Source organism: Carya illinoinensis, chromosome 8, assembly GCF_018687715.1.
Source record: "Carya illinoinensis cultivar Pawnee chromosome 8, C.illinoinensisPawnee_v1, whole genome shotgun sequence".
Taxonomy (NCBI): Eukaryota; Viridiplantae; Streptophyta; class Magnoliopsida; order Fagales; family Juglandaceae; genus Carya; species Carya illinoinensis.
In genome coordinates, this window is record NC_056759.1 from 13,378,018 (window position 1) to 13,397,910 (window position 19,893).

General features: G+C 33.3%; 1 protein-coding gene across 3 annotated transcripts; it reads left to right on the forward strand.

Moving 5' to 3' along the window:
* The first annotated feature begins 8,623 nt into the window (after positions 1–8,623).
* LOC122274219 (BTB/POZ domain-containing protein At1g03010-like) lies at positions 8,624–13,344 on the forward strand. Of its 3 annotated transcripts, XM_043083233.1 has the most exons (7): positions 8,624–8,973; positions 9,105–9,247; positions 10,424–10,490; positions 10,855–12,051; positions 12,183–12,663; positions 12,848–12,906; positions 13,008–13,344. In XM_043083233.1, exons 2-7 carry the CDS (start codon positions 9,156–9,158, stop codon positions 13,137–13,139), a joined length of 2,028 nt encoding a protein of 675 aa, XP_042939167.1. In that variant the 5' UTR covers positions 8,624–8,973; positions 9,105–9,155; the 3' UTR covers positions 13,140–13,344. The 3 variants fall into 3 exon arrangements, with proteins under 3 accessions (XP_042939167.1, XP_042939166.1, XP_042939168.1); XM_043083232.1 differs by having other exon boundaries at positions 8,625–9,247; XM_043083234.1 differs by lacking the exons at positions 8,624–8,973; positions 9,105–9,247 and adding an exon at positions 9,330–10,343.
* Positions 13,345–19,893: the final 6,549 nt, after the last annotated feature.

Below are 19,893 nucleotides of genomic sequence, written 5' to 3' on the forward strand. Positions count from 1 at the left end.
AACAGAAACTTTTTCCTCAACTAGTTTTGATAAATCTCTTGATCTATGACTTATAAATATATGATCTTCAAACCAAACCATCACATGGTTTAAAAAGATGTCCTAAAACATATATAAGCTTCTAATTCAAGATCACATGGTTAGAAATTAACCAAAACATAAATTTAGCCAAGAATATCCACACTTTGACTTATTTGAATATCTCTTTGCATAAAATTTCATATCTTTGAAACTAACATCAAATATCTTCAAAATAATAATATAACATGTATATAAGATACTTAGGATCTTCCAATAAAATTATTAAAGTCATTAGAATAGGTTTAGAATACCAAAGAGTTAAACTTTCTCAAAACAGAAACTGTTTTTCTTCTTCCAGTTTCTAAGTTTCTAAATCTAAGAAAATCTTTCATCAAAACCTTTAATCATGCAAAAATCCTCAACCAATAGTCATATATACATGTTAACAATACTCCATAAAAATTTCGGACCAATATCTATCCATTAGCTTGGTCAAAAACTCCAAACTATAACATATTCTCCAGTTTATCTTCCAGAATGACCTTTCTATAGTTTACAGAATATTTAACTGACCAAATGATCTTCAAATGGGGCAAATAAGATATCCATGTAAACTAAACTCAAAAAGGAACAACTTATATAAAGGAGACTTTATGATAAAACACTTACAAAAGCTTCAAAATGGGTGTGCAAAAGACCTCTTAAAAGCTGTCCGAGAGAGAGTGTTTGATATTCTTTCAATGGAAAGTGTAAATGAAGATAATTTCGTGGGGAGAGGTGGCTGGAGATACTTATGGATGAGATATGAAAGAGATGAGGCTGGAGTTGAGAGTTGAGTGTAGTTTTCTCCTACTCAAAATATCTATAAAAGATTATCTCATAATATTATATCCAATAGTATCTACAAAAATCAACTTAAGATATTTTTATCTAATAATATCTATAAAAATCAACTCAAAATATTTTTACCCAATAATATTCATGAAAATTACCTCAAGATATTTCTTTTTATCTAATAATATCTACAGTTTTGAACAGACGTTTTGTCCGAAAATATGAAAAAATGTTATTGCGCCATAAGACTTTAAATAACCCTCCGAGTCTAATGGCACAAACCATAATACATTTTGACACTTCTAACTATCTCCAATAATCAAAAACACACTTCTGATACTATAGTAAATAATAACACTAACTATGTAGTTAGACAAAAACCTATACGATTAATGGATTCGTGAAAACTTATGGAATTTTCACGAGGTTCCTAAAGTTAATAGAAATTTCACAATTAAATTTCTAACGGGCTGTTACCGAAGAAGTTATGTGAAGGCAGAGATCTCGAGTCTAGTGGCTTTAAGAAGGGGATCAAAATATAAGATTTTTTCATGCTCAACGACTGGTAGAAGAAAAATGAACTTTATCAAGAGTTTACAAGATGAGAGGGGTGTTTGGAGGGAAGGTGCTCAAAGGAACAGTTTAGTAGTTGACTTTTTCTCAAAATTATTTACTTTTACTCAGAGGCATCAAGAGGAAATGTTGGAGTGTGTGCATCAAAAGGTTACAGTAGAGATTAACTCATAATGGACTAAACCCTTTCAAGCAGATGAAGTAAGGGTGGCCCTTTAGCAAATGCATCCTACTAAAGCACCAGGCCCAGATGGTATGTCTCCCATTTTTTTTCAAAAATATTAGCACACTGTTGGTACTTCTGTGACTGCTGCTATTCTATAAACTTTAACTGTTGGTCACTTCCTAAGAGATCTCAACCATACACTTATTAGCCTCATTCCTAAGAAAAAAGCTTGTGAATTAGTTTCTGATTTCCATTCAATTAGCCTTTGTAATGTGGTGTCTAAGTTGGTCTCTAAGGTCATTGTGAATAGGCTCAAAGTTTTTCTACTTGATATTATATCAAAATCTCAATGTGCATTTATTGGTGGTAGGCTGATAACAAACAATGTTTTAGTGGCCTATGAGCTGGTCAATTATTTAAGGCACAAAAGGTATGGTCAAAAAAGTTATGTCCGTTAAATTTGATATGAACAAGGCTTATGATCATGTGGAGTAGAGTTTTTTTAGAAAAAATAATGTTAAAATTGGGATTTGCTCAAGGTTTTGTGCAGCTAGTTATGCAATGTGTGATTCTTAGCTTTGATTAATGAAGAGTCTCATGAACCTATTATACCTACTAGGGGAATTAGGCAAGAAAATCCTTTATCCCTTACTTTTTTTTTTTTTTTTTGTGTATTGAAGGTCTCCCGTCTCACTGCTTTGTTAAAGGATATAGAGAATAAACAGTTTGTGAGGGAAATTGGATTGTGCCGAGGGGCTCCTATGGTGAGTCACTTATTATTTGCGGATGATAACATTATCTTTTGTAGAGCTGATGTTCAAACTACGAGACACATTCAAGGGTTCTAGAGAGGTCTAAGGAGGCATTTGGCCAAAAAGTTTATAAAGAGAAAACTGTTGTGGTTTTTTCTAAGACTGCTGATGCTGGTAAACAAAGGGAGTTGATGAGTTTGTAGGGTGTTAGGACTTTCCAACAATATGATAAGTACCTTAGGTTACCTAACCTTGTTGGGAGGCCAAAATCTAGAGCTTTTGCTGATATTAAAGAAGGGTGTGGACTAAATTACAAAACTGGAAAGAAAAACTGTTATCACAGGATGGGAGAGAATTTCTTATCAAGGCAGTAGCTTTATCTATTGCCACTTATGCCATATCTTGTTTTCAGCTACCTTTGAACTTATGTAGAGAATTGGAAAGGATGATGTCTCGGTTCTGGTGGGAGCAAAGGGGTAATGAGCAAAAAATGCATTAGTTAAGTTGGAAAAAATTGTGTGATTCTAAGTTCATAGGTAGGGTGGGTTTTAGAAGTTTACACTCTTTTCATATGGCTTTATAGGCTAAGCAAGGATAAAGAATTTTACAAAATAAGGGTTCTTTGATACAAATGATCTATAAAGCCAAATATTTCCCTAATAGAACCTTTCTTCAAGCAAAGTTGAGATTACATCCATTGTATGCATATAGGAAAATTTTTTAAGCAAAAAAATGGCTGTATGAAGCTTGTCAATGGAGGGTGGGATCTATTGCTTCTATTTCTATATGGAAGGATTATTGGGTTCCAGGTCACAAGATAAGAAGGTTGAGTAGTGAGAATTTTTTACCTGGCTCTCAGGAAAATGCAATTGTTGATAGCCTTATCTGTCAGGAGACAAGAACGTGGAAGATTGAAAATGTTAGAGCTCTCTTTTATCCAATAGTAGCTAAGAAAATCTTAAAGATTAGATTGTCTTTCACACCTTACAGGGACAAATGGATTTGGAAAGATGAGTCAAATGACTGTTTTACTATTTAAAGTGCATATAAGCTTATTCAAGCTTTGAGTTCGAGGGGTATTGTTGAGAGTTCAAGTTGGATGCGAGATAAGCAACTATGGAAAAAGATATGGCTGATGAAAGTGCCAAGATAAAAACTTTTGCTTGGAGAGCTTGTAGGGATATATTGCCTACACCCTAAAATTTGAGGCAAAGAAATATTGTAGTGGAAGGAGGATGCTGCTTTTGTGAAGAGAATGGAGAAGATATTAATCATGCACTATTTTTTTGTCCTCGGTTAAGAGTAATGTGGTAGAGATTTGCTCCAATAGGGAAATTGTTTCAACCAAATAAATGTTTTTTGGAAAATATAAGATGTGTTATGACTAGTGGCAGTGATACAGATTTTACTTTTCTGTTTGTGCTATGTTGGGGCATGTGGTATAGGAGGAATAAGATGAAGATGGAAAATGAGAGTATCACTCCTTGTGCAGCATCTAATATGGCAATTTCTTTGTATAAATCCTTTTTAGATTCAAGACTCTTAACTGCTGAAGCTATGAAGAATATTTGTAGCTGAAAATCTCCTTCCAATGGTTTTTTGAAACTTAATGTTGATGGAACTGTTTTCTCAAAATTGGGAAAGGCTAAGATTGGAATGATTTTAAGGGATAGTAATGGAAAGTGGTGATGTACTGTTTCAGAAACTGAAGTGAATGATCCTACTACAATTGAGTTACTTGCAGTCCTTAGGGGGTTGCAGATGTGCATTCCCTTGGGTATTCCTAAGCTAATTATTGAGTCCCATTGTTTGCTTATCGTACAAGAACTTCAAGCTGCACATGAGTCTCTATCAACTAATGGCAAATAAATTATGGAAGCTAAAAGCTTAATAAGTCATTTCCAGGAATTTACCTTTGAATGTGTGTATCGAATGGGTAATGGAGTAGCACACACATTGGCTAGAGATGCATGTAATGTTTTGGATGTTCAAATGTGGTGGGGAAATGTCCCTGATTTTGCTAATCATGCTAAATGGTTTGATCACGAAACTATATAATTTGTTTTAAGTTGAATGAAGTTTCTGTTTATAAAAGAGAAAAAAATGTGCACACTAAAACAATTGATTTTTTTTCTTTAAGTATTTTTTAAACATCATTAACCATTAAGAATATATATATATATATATATAAATTTAATAATAGTCACTTCCTAAACAATTAAGAGAAAATAAAAGAAAAGAATATATGCAAGGGATGGAGTAAAATAAACAATAATTTGTTATTGAAAAATAATTTCTAATTACTGGCTTCAAGTTGCCTCGTACTTGATTTAGATATCCACATCACGAATATTAATTGATTTACAAAAATAGAGTACTAACCACTAATCATTGTCGTAAATAGTCTTTTGCAACGAGAAATAGACTATTTGCAACGAATTTTTACCTTGTAAGAAATCCAATATCTTGTATTGGGTACCATCATCTAGGATCCAATGGGACAGTAATGCAAAGTGGAAGCTACCTACAAAGCTGGTGCTTTGGTCCCAAACACACTCAAAAAAATAAAAAAGGTTCATCCACATTTAACATTGATATTCTTAGCGTAAAGTATGGCCTTTTCCCTTTTAACCTTTGTTTAACGGAAAAAAAAAAAAAAGGTTACCTGAAATGATTTTTCAAATGATGGAGTCCTCAACAGCCATCATTGACATGGGAAACAACTTTGGTCCAAAAAAACAGAAGACTCTGAACAAAGTCGCAAGCATCCTGCAATGCATTCACTAGAAACTTATGTCTCATGAGTGACTTGGAACAAAATAGTAAACGTTCATTCATCTCAACCATTTTGGGTCGTTTGACAGCTTGAGAGTTGGGTTTTCATGGATAATACCTCGTGAGATAGAGAAAAAAAGGAGATGCTTGAAGTTGATGGGAGTGGGGTCTTTATGCCTATCACCATCTTAACTCAAGTATTCTCTCTACGCATTCACGGCATGTAAAATCCGACATCTCCATGTGTAATTCTTCTTATGGCTAGATCCGATCTCCTGCTCCCTACTGAGAGGAAACATATTTTCAATTGATTTAAATCCACGATGTGATTGTATTCGCTGTTTTATTCCTCCAAAGAGATGATATCAATAGGAAATTTAGGGCTGATTTAGTTGAGAATATTTGAGTTTAACATTGTTTATGAATAATAATGAGATATTTTAGTTGAGATGAGATGATCGAGCTAAAAAGAGTTTGAGTTAAAATATTTTATGAAATTTTGAAAAAGAATAGATAAAAAGTTAAATAAAAATATTATAAAATTAAACTATTATTTTTGTTTAATATTATTTTTATTTTAAGATTTGAAAAATTATTTTTTTTGTATGTTTTGTTTGGTTGTTAGAGAAATCTATAATAATTATATAATGATTCAATAAAAAGTGAAAAATTTAAAATTAAAAAATATTTATATTTATCATGTTTTGATATTAAGATGAGATGAGACGTGCATGGGTTCTCATTATCCAAATCAATTTTATAATTTCCAATTATATATGTTGATATTACTCATTTTAAGTGACTATATATAAAATTATTTTTATTATAAAATATATTTAATAAATCACATAAAATTATATATATCACTTTCATATAATTCATTTATAACCAAAATCCTTTTCACGAAACCGACAGCGCGTGAACAAAATCTGAACAATTGGTGAATGATAGTATAGAGGATATCATAATGATGGATCCAAGCAATCATTCTTGTGCATGCGACCTATGCACTGGTATATCAGGTTGCAGAAGATCATTTAAAATGGTGGGCGCGTGTGTTTTCTATACGCCATTATTGTGGCCACCGGCTTTCCTCACCTGCACACAATGACTCCATCAATGCCTTTTTACCCAAGCTTGGTCCAAAAAATTAGACTCAAAATAAAAAACTAAATTTCTAAAGGCTGGTTAAGGTTTATTAATTTTGTTTACATCTTCCCATATTAGAAAAATGAGGCTTTGAGATTTGGATTTCACAAAAGATTTGAATAACTTAATCAAAGTATAAATTAAAATGGGGAAATTTTATTTATATTTTTTTTATTATTTCATCATTCTAGATGTTATATAAGCTGATGATTGGAAAATTATTTGTTATTAAAATAGAGAAATGCACCAACAAAAGAATCTTGTGGGTTCATGTTATTCATTGTATCTATTTTATAATAAATATAATTTTACAACTGATGTATTATATAAAGTTTAGTTTTGTGAAATTTTTTTGTGACTAAAGTATTTCTCATTAAAACAATATTGTTTATCATTATCTTTTTAATTATCATTCTTTGATATGACAATTAAAAAATTGGCTATGATTTTTCACTTATCTGTCCATTATTATTTGAGAAATGATACTTGCAGTATAAATATCGTATAATCATTTTGAAAAAAATAAATAAATATGAAACTAACATAAAAAAAATTAATAGTAAACTTTACTCTTTTTTAAAATAATTACATAATATTTATACACCTGTATGTAATATTACTCTTAAAGTTATATAAAAAAATAAGAAAAAAATGATAAAAATTAAAAGGATGATAAATAACATTATCTTTTGTCATTTAAGGCTGCATGTGAATTATTAATTTGATATCACGTCAAAAAATAATAAAAAATTGATAATGAGCAAATGGGTACTCATGACCCATATAATATCAACATGGATAGGGAAGTCGCTATCAGCGAAATAATTTCCCACCAATTAATTTAGAGAAGTTAGATGAGCTTCAAAATTTAAGGGTGTAACATGAATTTATCCAAAGAAAAAAAAAAATATATATATATATATAGGAAGCATAAGTGGAAGAAAAGAAAAAGGAAAAAAAGGAAGAATGCACTCAGATGAAAAGAGTATAATTTAATTGAAAACTGCTACAGATAAAAAAAAATTACATAAAATAAATCTATATATTGATATAGTTTTATGAAATCCGTTAAAAATATTTTATAATAAAAGTAATTTTATAATCTGACATACTATTTTAAATTACATCAATTTGTAGGTTTATTTTAATATAATTCTTTTATAGTTAAAATATTTTTCAATTTAATTTGTTAGGTGGACAAGGCTTCATTGCAGCAACTTGCAAAATAAAAGGGGAATAAGAAGACCTAAAAGTAAAAACCTTCTTAACTGCTTCTTACATATGGTTAACACAAAAAACAAGTATTTCTATGGAGAGATGGAATGGTCAAATACTAATCTTATTGATAATCTAATTGATAATCTAATTGCATTCATTCAGAAGCACACAAAGCTGGAATTGATGGATTCATCATTACTTCACCATCATTTGCACTCTTAGGCCATGATTACTTCAACAGTTGTCATACCAAGCATCCATATTCACTTACTTACTCCTTAAATACATGCATTTTTTTAAAAATAATATAATAATATTAATATTACATTATTAGAGTGAGATAAAATTGTAACAAAATTCTAATCTAATTCTTTGAGTTTTTTTTTTTTTTTTTATAAGAGAAATATTTTAGATATAAAGAGATTACATAAAAATAAACTTATTTAATAATAGGACTTGATATAGTACGCTATATTGTAAAATTATTTTAATTGTAAAGTTGTTTAATAGATCACATAAAGTTGTGTAATTTTGTGAGTTTAATTTTTATATAATCTTTTTATATATATAACACTTTTTTATTTATAAATCTGAAGAGTAACACATTATTTATTGTTAGATTTATTATATTTATAAATAAATTTATAATATTAGTTTTTATATGATATGATGTGACGTATTTCCATATTATCATTGTGCTTAGTATGTCAATAATCAAGTATATTTCTTTTAAATATAGAGATGAAAAGTTCGAACCTGATTCTCCTATTTGAAAATCAGATCTTATACCATATGATCTAAAGCAAGTTTGCCAAGTAGTTTTATTATAATGGTTGATGTTCATGTGTCGGTCAAAACAAACAAAACTAATGAAAGTCTCATTCTCCGAGATTAGTGCACAGAAATGTCCAAAATCACCAACATTGTTACTGTCTGCTGGTGAAATCAATATGGTTTTTGGTGCGTGGGACACAGCCAGAACACATATTACTTCACAAAACAACAGAGACAAAGTTTGGCTGTGAGGAGAGATAAGATAGGGAAACAATTCCACTCGTATCTTTGGTTTCTAAGTTGGAGGCAACAGTGTTTTCATTATGATCATTATGACATCTAATCCAACTCATCCTCTCATTTTGCCACTTTAATTTGCTAGCTTGACACATAAGCTACTGACTTAATTTAAGATAATCTTTTGGTGGGAAGCTTTCACTTGCCATGATTATAGCCCCCAAAAGCATTGCAACCCTTCAGGATTCCTGCAATTTTCTCAATAACAAAAACCAATGTCTAAAAGGGGGCCACTGCCCCTCTACCTTTCACCGAAAAGTGCAAGCACACCTGCATTTTTTCTTGACTTTATATTAAGCACGTTATAAACACTCATTTACGTATATGTTCTAAAGTCATCATCATCTCCCCTTGATCCAACATGGGGTTCTTCTGATTTTCACCTCAGTGCAGTTTTCATTCCAGAGGGAGCAGGTGGGAGAGGGGGTCCTTAAATAAAAATAATAATAATTCCCAGTTTTGGTTTGCAGCTGAAATGAGAGAGGCTGTTAGTGTTAGTAAAGTTATATTCTTGAACGACTGACACTTGTTGGTGGGAAGTGCAGAACTGTCAGTGAGAATTCTAAGGGCAAGTTTCAAGGTTTCTTTTTGAAGAGATGGGGGTCGTTACTGTTGGTGATTTGAAGCCAAGCATATCAGGGAAGAGATCGTTTCGTCCAAGTTCCAGCATAAGGCATGCTACTGAATGGTAATCCTCTATTTCATGGCTCTTTTTCAATTAGTTTTGTTCCTTCTATGCTTGAAGTTCCTGCAACCTGCACATTATGGTACTCCTCTTTCTTAGCTCTTTTCCTATATCTCATATCTTGCCTGGTAAATAAATGGAAAATTCAAACATGAAATTTCAAGTAGTGGCTTTTGAAAACCAATCTGAAATGTCAATGCTTGAACAAGAAAATTTACCGAATAAATATTATGGTAAACTCTTAGAGCAGTAATGCAAGCCTAGAAGTAAAGAAATCCAACATCTTTTTGTAGTTTTCTTTACTCAAAACTGTCAATATATTCTGAGGTGAAACATTGCAGCAAGCCTGCGGGGTGAAGAAAAAGCAAAAAAGGTCTTCTTCTTTTTTCCCTTTTCTATTTGTTATTATTCCTCAAATTTTCCAGAGAGCCCTAAATCTATGGGGGAAAAAGAGCATTTCATGATACATCACAAAAGCAGTAAACATGACTATGACAGACCAACCTGTGGCTATGACCGTGACCCATTGTACAACATCGGCACGAGGCTGAGCTGATCGATGTCTATATTCCATACCATTACTATCAGATCGTGAACTGCATTTAATATTTTCCGGGCAATAATTTGTGTGCTATTTACTATCCATAGGGCCACAGAAAAGGACGTACAGGCCGCAGAATTGGACATCGATTCTCAAACCTTCTAGCTTAATGTATATAGAAGACACCGAGCACGGGTAGTTGTCAAATTTATCCAAAAAGGGACCCCCCCATAAGGCTGCTATCATATCTCTCTGCAAGTCAGTAAATTGGCCAACTTGGTTTGCTAGACCACAAACATTTCTTCGATTTTCAGTTCAACTCTTTTTACCATTGTGAATCTAACCATATTGCCTAGAATACTTCTTGTCCAGTCCATGTCACTCTGTATAATTGAGTCATCATTTTGCTCATCTGGGTCATCTAAATAGAACCATATAATGAACAGGGATCACACTCTATTAAGGTTTAAGGTGCCTAGATTTAGCACATAGGAATGCAAGTTTATGGTAGAAGAAACTCCAGCAAAGTTTTTCTGAAATATCGACACTAACAAACATGTATGCGCGCGCAAGCAGTTCTTTCTTTTAGATTTTTTTGGATCTCTGCACTTCCACTTGTCTAATTCTCTCTCTTTCAGGCCAATATCTGATGTTTCCAGTGATCTTACTGTTGAAGTCGGAGCCTCAAGCTTTGCACTTCATAAGGTAAGGAGGGTACATCATTAGTTTTGCATTTTTGTGTATCATGTAAGAGATCATTTGCTATTCTTACTGTTCCATGCTTAACGTCACTGTATGTAGTCCTAAAATATACAAATCTAATCATAAATTATCTCTGTGAATCCAGTCCTGCATTTGATTCTTTTAAAGATAATTTAACGCTGAAAATTCATTATGCCAATCTCCATGGCTGAAAAATTCAACTGCTAGGAATGAAACTACCGACAATTCTTGAGAATGAGTAGATGTTTGATAAGTAGATGAGATTAAAATGAGGATAAAAGAAGAAAGAGAAGGAAAAGAGAACTTCACCCGAAGCTTTAGTCATATTGTCATGGTTCTTTTGCAGTTCCCTCTAGTTTCCAGAAGTGGAAAAATTCGGAGGCTGTTGTTGGAAACAAAAGATACAAAAATTTCACGCATAAATCTCCCTACTGTTCCTGGTGGACCAGAGGCATTTGAGCTAGCAGCAAAGTTCTGTTATGGAGTAAATGTTGAGATCACACTCTCAAATGTGGCTATGCTACGTTGCACAGCTCATTTCCTGGAAATGACAGAGGAGTTCACGGAGAAAAACATGGAAAGTCGAACTGAAGCATATCTAAAGGAGCTGGTGCTCCCAAATATATCAAGCTCAATATCTGTTCTGCACCGTTGTGAAAGCCTGTTGCCAATATCTGAAGATATCAACCTGGTTAGCAGGCTTATTAATGCAATTTCCAATAATGCATGCAAAGAGCAGCTCACCTCTGGCTTATTAAAACTTGACCATAATTTCCCTGGAAAAACTATTCCCAACATGGAACCAGATACACCAGCAGACTGGTGGGGGAAATCACTCTCAGTTCTTAATCTTGATTTCTTCCGACGGGTTGTGTCTTCTGTAAAATCTAAGGGTCTAAAACAGGATTTGATTAGCAAAATTCTGATAAACTATGCCCAGAATTCTCTTCAAGGACTTGTAGGCAAGGACTCCCACCTGCTCAGAGGAAGTCTCATGGATTCGGAACTGCAGAAGAAGCAAAGAGTCATTGTTGAAGCAATAGTTAGCTTACTCCCAACCCAATCAAGGAAGAGTCCGGTTCCAATGGCATTTCTTTCAAGTTTGTTAAAAACAGCAATAGTTGCATCAGCATCTACTTCTTGCAGATCGGATTTGGAGAGGCGAATTGGTCTGCAACTGGACCAGGCAATTCTCGAAGACGTCCTACTTCCGGCAAATTCACATGGAAACAACCACAGCACACTTTATGATACAGATTCACTCTTGAGGATTTTCTCTATTTTTCTAAACTTGGATGAGGATGACGAGGAAGATCATCACTTGAGGGATGAGAGTGAAATGGCATATGACTTTGACAGCCCTGGATCTCCAAAACAAAGCTCAATTCTCAAGGTATCAAAGTTATTGGACAGTTATCTCGCAGAAGTTGCAATTGACTCAAACTTGACGACATCAAAGTTCATAGCACTAGCAGAACTACTTCCAGACCATGCTCGTATAGTAAGTGATGGATTGTACAGAGCTGTGGACATATTTCTCAAAGTGAGCTACTCTTCTCTGTCTCTCTCCCTTCCTCTCTCTATCCTCCGTAAGCAATTAAACAGCATACTAAATTATCATTTAGAAATTCCCTTTCAAGCTTCTAAGCACCAAAGATGTGCTTCTAATCACAGGTTCATATAAATATTAAGGATTCTGAGCGCTACCGACTTTGTAAGACAATTGACTGTCAGAAACTATCCCAAGAAGCTTGCAGTCATGCAGCACAGAATGAAAGGTTGCCTGTGCAGATGGCAGTCCAAGTCCTATACTTCGAACAAATCAGGCTTCGGAATGCCATGAATGGTGGTGGCCAAAACCAATTCTTCTTTGGCGCAAACAATGGCCAATTCCCTCAACGTTCAAGCAGTGGTGCAGGAAGTGGAGCAATCTCACCAAGGGATAACTATGCATCAGTGAGAAGAGAGAACCGAGAGCTAAAGCTTGAAGTAGCAAGAATGAGAATGAGGCTTACGGACTTAGAGAAGGATCATGTGTCTATGAAGCAGGAGCTCGTCAAGTCCCATCCTGCCAATAGGCTATTCAAGTCATTAACCAAAAAACTAAGCAAGCTCAATTCCTTGTTCCGGATTAATGGCATCAAGCCCACAGGAGGTAAGGCTAACTCCGAGAGTCGATTTCCTTTTCAGAAGCGAAGGCGTCACTCAGTTTCATGACTGTGTAAATGTGTAATATAAGCAGGAATGTATAGTATATTTAGTGTGATTGTGCCTGATGTCTCAGATTGATAGCTTTTTCTTCTTTTTTTTGGGTGTTGATCTTGGGTTGCCATGTTCAGTGACCTCTCCATGGGGCTTTGGAGGCAGGAATTCAAATCATCAAAATTGTATGCAAGAGGTATGTCCGGATGTGTGACAGTCTTTAGAATATTGGCATAGAGATTTGAAAGGAAAAAACAATTGTTGCATCAAATCTTTTATGGTTATTTTTTCTTATAGGGTACCCGAGACGAGGGGGCTAGATGGGGCTGTGATGGTAAAATGAATGCAGGGATCTGCAGGTGTTTCTTCAAGACAGATCAAACTATAGCCTGTCCTGAGTCCTACCAAAGACATGATGAAGGGGGTTAATGGACACCAGTCACATTCTCTTAGATTCTTTGTTTATGAAAACTCAAAGCATAGGGCTCCAAAATATTACTAATACTCGTTAAACTTGCTTATATTTGCACCTCCAATAACTGTGAGGTCGCGTTTTGCGATCCCCAAAGAACATCTCTGTATTCATCACTGCATTATACATTTTGGAGAAGACATGCAGTCCCCGATTCTTCCACCTTGTTAAAACTTCTTCGCTATACTCGTGTACATGTGAAAAAAGAGTTCTCGTTGCGGTGCTGGCAGGATCAGATAATAGCTTAACAAGATGAAGATTCATTGAGATATATAATATTGAGCTATACTTCAATGGCAACCTATCAATTTAATTAGTTAATATTTGGCCATGAATATGCGTTTTCAAAGTAATTCTTCAGTATATAAGCTAGGGGACTTTTTTGTTTTCAGATAAAACCAATTTCATTCATAAAAATGATTAAATACATAGTCACCAGTAAGGCAAACTTCACAAACAAAGAGCATTAAACACTAGAAATCCCAACATCTACAGCTATCCTGCCGGCAAGAAAATCTAGCCACCATTGTAGAGTATCTTCCAATATATTGTAACAATCCGATCGGGTGTTATTACAGATCCAATATGGATAATTTCTTGGGCCCGAATTAGGTTTAATGAGAGATATTAGATTTAAGCTCATCTAATATTTTAAGGACCAAGTGGGCCTCAATTAATTAGAAATTGGTCTAAGAAATTTATCCATTTTGCATTTCTAATAATATTGGATCGGGTCGTTACAGTGGAAGGTCTGCTGTGAGGAAAATATTGTTGTGGTATTTTTGGAAGATTTTTGAAAAGAGGGGAATTTAAAGATGGGAGTAATGCCTCGATGTGTTTGATTGGGAACTCATTTGTGACTGCCGCAGTTATGGTTATGGTAAAGATAGGGAGGGTGATGGAGAGTTTGATTTGGACTCGAGTGGTGATCAACCGAGGAGAGAGATACTGATGATGTTGTTTGTGATAATATGAGAAGAGAGTTTGGAATCTAAAAAAGTATTTTAACAATTAAAAAGTTCATTTAACGTAGGATTGAGAGTGTGACAAGTGATTAAGAACTATGTAGGGGAACTTAATTAGTAATGATTTTAAATTAAAAAAAAATAATTCTAATGGTCGATTTTAAATACTAAAAAGAGTCTTAACTCATCAAATAATTATCTTTGGGCTTTTCTTGGGCCAATTTCTAATCAATTAGGGCTCACTTGGCCCATGAAATATTAAATGAGCTTAAATCTAACATCGCACATTAAATATAATTTAGGCTCAATAAAATTATCCATATTGCATCTCTTATAATACTGACAGGATCATTACATCCACAGAACGTGCATGACATGCCAAAAGATGTGTAACCTCATTTCCTTGTTTGCCAACATGAATAATCTCTAAGGTATGAAAATAAGATAGCATTAATTTGATCTCTTGCATCAAAGGACTATAACGTGAAAAATGCTCCTGATTTGAAATAGCTTCCACAATAATCAAAGATTCACCTTCAAGAACCAAGTCAGAAACCCGAAATTGTATGATCATTAATTTGTGGACCTCTTAATGCACCTAGGGCCTCCATCTCTTCTACCTCATAGAAACCCTCCTTTTTCCCACACAGCCATAAGCATTTCACCCTTTTAATTCCGTAGAATAGCACCCTTATCACACTTATTAACGCATGAAAAATAGCCCCATCGAAACTTGGATTACATTTTATCTGGTGGAGGGGGCTGCCAACACAACAAAGGTACCTTCTTATGAACGAACTGATATGCTTTGACATGCAGGTAACTCTCTACAGATGCATGGGTGTTGTTAACTATGTCATTTAGTACAATTTTAGCACCTTGAAACATTCTCAAATTTCTATATTTCCATATATATATTTCCTAAGCAAAGGCAAAAGACTTTGATAATAATAATTGATCATCATGTTGCAACACTTCCCAGACTAGTAAATCAAGTCTAAAGTGCTTACTAAGATCGAACCTGCCCACATCAAAACAATCCACCCAAATTTGATGTATAGTAGGGCAGGTGTACAAAGCATGAACAATATCTTCCACTCCCGTCTGACGATCACAAATAGCAGCAACAATAATATGTCGACACAATAAATCCTGCTTGGTAGGTAAACTATTACCACAAGCTCTCCATATGAAGTTCTTGATCTTGTTAGGAAGTTTAAGGTTCTAGATAGTCTTCCAAAATAGATGATTTACTTGGTTGTTAGAACTATCCCCATGCTCCACCACAGAATTAAGATTCAAAGTAACATGATAAGCTGTTTTGACAATAAACAGACCATTTCTAGTACAACCCTAGACAAATTCATCAACATTTCTATATAAATATAATGGAATTTCAGAATCTCATAAGCCTTAATAGGAATAAAAACATGTCTTACTAGTGCATAATTCTACCTTCCCAAAGAAGGATCCAAAAGTTCAATAACCCGAGCATTAGGTGGTAGAGTATTGTAACAACCTACTAAAAATTTAACTAAAAATTTAATTGTGAAATTTCTATAGGTTTTAAAAATCTCATGAAAATCCTGTAATTAAGTTTTCATGAATTAACTAATGACGTAGATTTTAGTCTGTCAGTATAGTCAGTGTTACCATTCATTATGGTGTTTGAAGTGCAATTTTATTTTTTTGAGATAGTTAGAAGTGTCATAATGTAATATAGTCTATGTCATTAGACTCAATTGATTATTTAGGATTTTATAGCGCAATCAACTCATTTTCAGTTTTCAGATGAAACGCTTGTTCGAAAACGCGCTTTGTTTATTTTGAGGTACTTCGGGATTGAATTTCAATAAACGAATTACACAATTAGGTTAGTGTAAATATTTAAAATTTTACAGTGTAAAATTTATTTTTCACTTTCCTATAATGAATTGTAACCTCAATAGTAGTACCAAGTGTAGTATTTTCAAAATTATAGTGTGGAATATCCAAATTAGGTTAGAAAAGTTTTATTTGGATACTTAGTAATATCTTAACCACACTTGGTCAATAGTATTGAACACTTAGTATCTATTGTTCTTATTTTCTAAGAAAAGAAACGTTAAGATTTATGCTCAACGCTTTTAAAGGATATTTAAAATGATGCAATGAAAGTGTGTTTTAAAATGATGCTATGAAATGGATTTTAAATGATGTCATGAACTGATGTTTACGATTATACTTATGCTTTTAAAGGATGTTTTAAATAATGACGTTGAAGTCTATGCTTTTAAACGATGTTTATGAAATAAATAGACTGATGAAATGAATGAAAAAGAAAGGACTGAAAGAACTAAATGAATGAATGAAACGAAAGGAATCCACTCCCATGCACATGCACGTTTCTCCTTCCCTCATCTATAGGGTTTTTTCAATCACCTTTATTATCTCATGTATAGAGAAATTGCCAAGCCCTTGTTATTGCCACTAGCTAGCCAAGCCTATCCCTATCGCTACCCTTGTACCACCAAACCACTGTCCAAATCATTTAGAGTTTAAGGTATTATAAGGAGAAATCAAGTTGATGTTAATGAATTTGGGAAATGACGATATTTTAGGTCACAAGAATTTTATAATTTTAGGAAAAATAGGTTAATTTAGCATTTTAAGTTTAAGTATTGAGACACGTGTTTGATTAAAAATTTACGGGAGTTACATGACTATTTTATATGTAACAATTAATATTTATTTGACACTGTTGTGGAAAATTCTTGAAAAGCTAAAAAGTCTAAGTAAGCGGGGTTTACATGCTAGACTTTGTATAAAATGAATGGATTGAGGTTGATTTTATGAAAAATGTGCATGATATGTTTTGAAAAGAAAGGTGAAAACAATCTTAGTCATGTGTTATGCATTACTCATAAAACTTTGTATAGGAAGAAAGTATTTTTTGTCATGGTTGGTGTAGACATGAGGTTATTTTTGGTATTCTGTTTTTGAACTATGCAAAAAGAGCGAATATGAAATCTGAAAATTTTTGCATGTGATGTGAGGATGTTCTGAATCTGATTTTGAAATATTTGAAATGATTTGAATATATTCAGTACTCAGTTTTGATATGATGTGGCATATGGAAAACCTTTGGCATGAATTTTTGATTTTGTATTTGATAATGTTTTTGTTTTGTTTCATTAACGCCCTGTCACGAGTGATAATAGTGGTATATGCCCCAGCCACATGCTATAACAGTGGCATATAACCAAGCCACGGGTGATAATAGAGGTATACGATCTCACCATGGGTATAATGGTGGTTTATAATCCTACCACAGGGGGTTAAACATTGTCTCTATCCCAATGTAATACTCTAATATATTATGAAGATGATGTCTCAAATTATGCTATGCCAAAACATTTTTGAATAAGAATGTTTATAAAAGCTTTGTTCTAATATTTTGATAACATGTTTTAATTCTGCATTCTAAAAACAAATATTCTGATTCTACATTCTGAAAGTAAATGTTTTGTTCTATATTCTAAACTTTGTAAATGCTCATTTTTACTTGCTAGTAAATGTTCTTTGCTAACTGAGTTATTAATAACTCACCTCTTATCTCTATAATATTTTCAGATAATGTTGATACTTCAGCTAGAAATGAAGAGAAGGAATTTTGAGAGATTAGGTAGTCATAGAGAAATAAGTGTCAAAGGATACAAGTAGTTATTGGAGAGTCTTGTTCAATACATTTATTATTTTATGTGATTTGAGTATTTTGAGATGTGGATATTTTGGAGTTTTTATTGTGGTTTTTAGTTTGTTTCATTGAGGTTTCCTTTGGTATCCTTCTGGAGGAACATAAATGTTTGATTGAAACAATTAGATTTATATTTTATGTTTGACGTATATATAATTGTGTTATGAAGAAGATCTCAAGTGACAGGAGCTAACTCTTTAGACCTCCGGGACTAGGGTATTACAGTTGGTATTAAAGCCAAGTTTGAGGTTCTGCAAACTATAAACATATGATGTTTGGGTATTTGTGGGTTTTAGGAAGTAACTTTCAGGTAGGAGGTGTAGAAACTTTAGAACTATAAGAGATGATTATGTGGATATTTAATATTTATGATTCTACAGACTTTATGATTGAGTTTTGGGAATATGAGGTTTAAGGATTTTGCATACATTAAAGATCATTTTGATTGGATCTAAAGTTTTGGATTTTGCAAGTTTTAAGAAATGATTTTCATGGTATTTGGGATTTTAGATCCCCGATAGCTTACTTTGTGGACTATCGGAAATATTTATCTTATAGCTTTTTGAAGGTGTATATAAGCTTAATTGAAAGCTAGGTTTGAGGTTATACAGACATTAGGATTTGAAGTTTAGGATTTTGGCAGACTTCATGAAATAATTTCAGATTTTATGTTTAGAAATCTGCAAATTGCAAGGGATGATTCTTGTGATAATTAAAGTTTTAGAATCTGCTAGCATTAGTGATTGTGATTTATGAAACTTGAGGTTTAAATTTTCTAGATGTTAAGAATTGAATTCATGAATTTTGAGGTTTAGATTCTAAAGACGTACGTGATTTTAAAGCGATGTCAGATTTATGATTATAGATGGTAAGAAGGGTTATATGAGTTGGTTAAAGATATGGTTAGGAATGGGTAAAACTAGGAAAACAATCTTAAACTTGTTTTAAATATTTATTTTGTATATATATTTTTATTTATACATATATTTTGTTTTCTTTATTTGGAACGTTTAACCAAATTTAAGCTTATAGGGTCGCATCTCGTCACCAAGTTTGAAACCTTAAGAACTTGAATGAAACCAACAATGAGGAAGGGTGCACATTTAAGCAATTTAATCGTACCCATCCTCCCACATTTGATGGAAGGAGTGATTCAAATGCAATAGATGACTGGATTCAAGATATGGAAGAGATATTTAGCGTCTTGGAGTGCACAGACCAGCAGAAAGTATGGTTCACAACCTTTAAATTAATTGGGGAAGCTAAGAGGTAGTGAGATTTTCAGAAAGCCATCAGGGAAGCTGACTGACAAGAGTAGTTAGCTAGCCTCACTTTAAATAGAATTTCTTTGACCATTTCTTTCCTAAAGCAGATAGGGAAGCTAGAGCTCAAGAGTTCACCAACTTGGTGCAGGGAACCATGATTGTGCTCCAGTATGCTGCAAGATTTGCGGAATTATCACACTTCACCTCATACCTGATTCTTGATGAGGAGAAGAAGGCTAGAAGTTCAAGGAGGGTTTAAATCATATGATATATGAACGGGTGATGGTCCTACAAATTCAAAGTTTTTTAGAGTTTAGGTTTTGCTTGGCCACTAAGAATTTTCAGATGAGAATTTTGAGTTTTAAAATTAAATGTTAAAATATTATATTTTAATATTATTATTATTTTGAGATTTGAAAAAGTTAAGAAAAGTTGAATTGTTTATTATATTTTGTATAGGGTTTTGAGAAAGTTGTAATGATGAGATGAAAATTTTGTATTTGAGATGAAAAATTTCAATGGTCAAACATTACCTTAGTGCATAAGGCAATGTTGGTTAAGCAGAATCTTAAGAGAAGTGTTGAGTTGCAAGAACAGAGAAAGAGAGTTACTCCACAAGGATCCTCTAGTATGGATCAAGGGTCGTGGAAGAAGAGAAATGAAGGGAGCAGCTCAAGTCAGAGACAGATGCAGGGAAATCAACTTAATAACCCTTGTAAGTATTGTAACTGTGTACACACTAGGA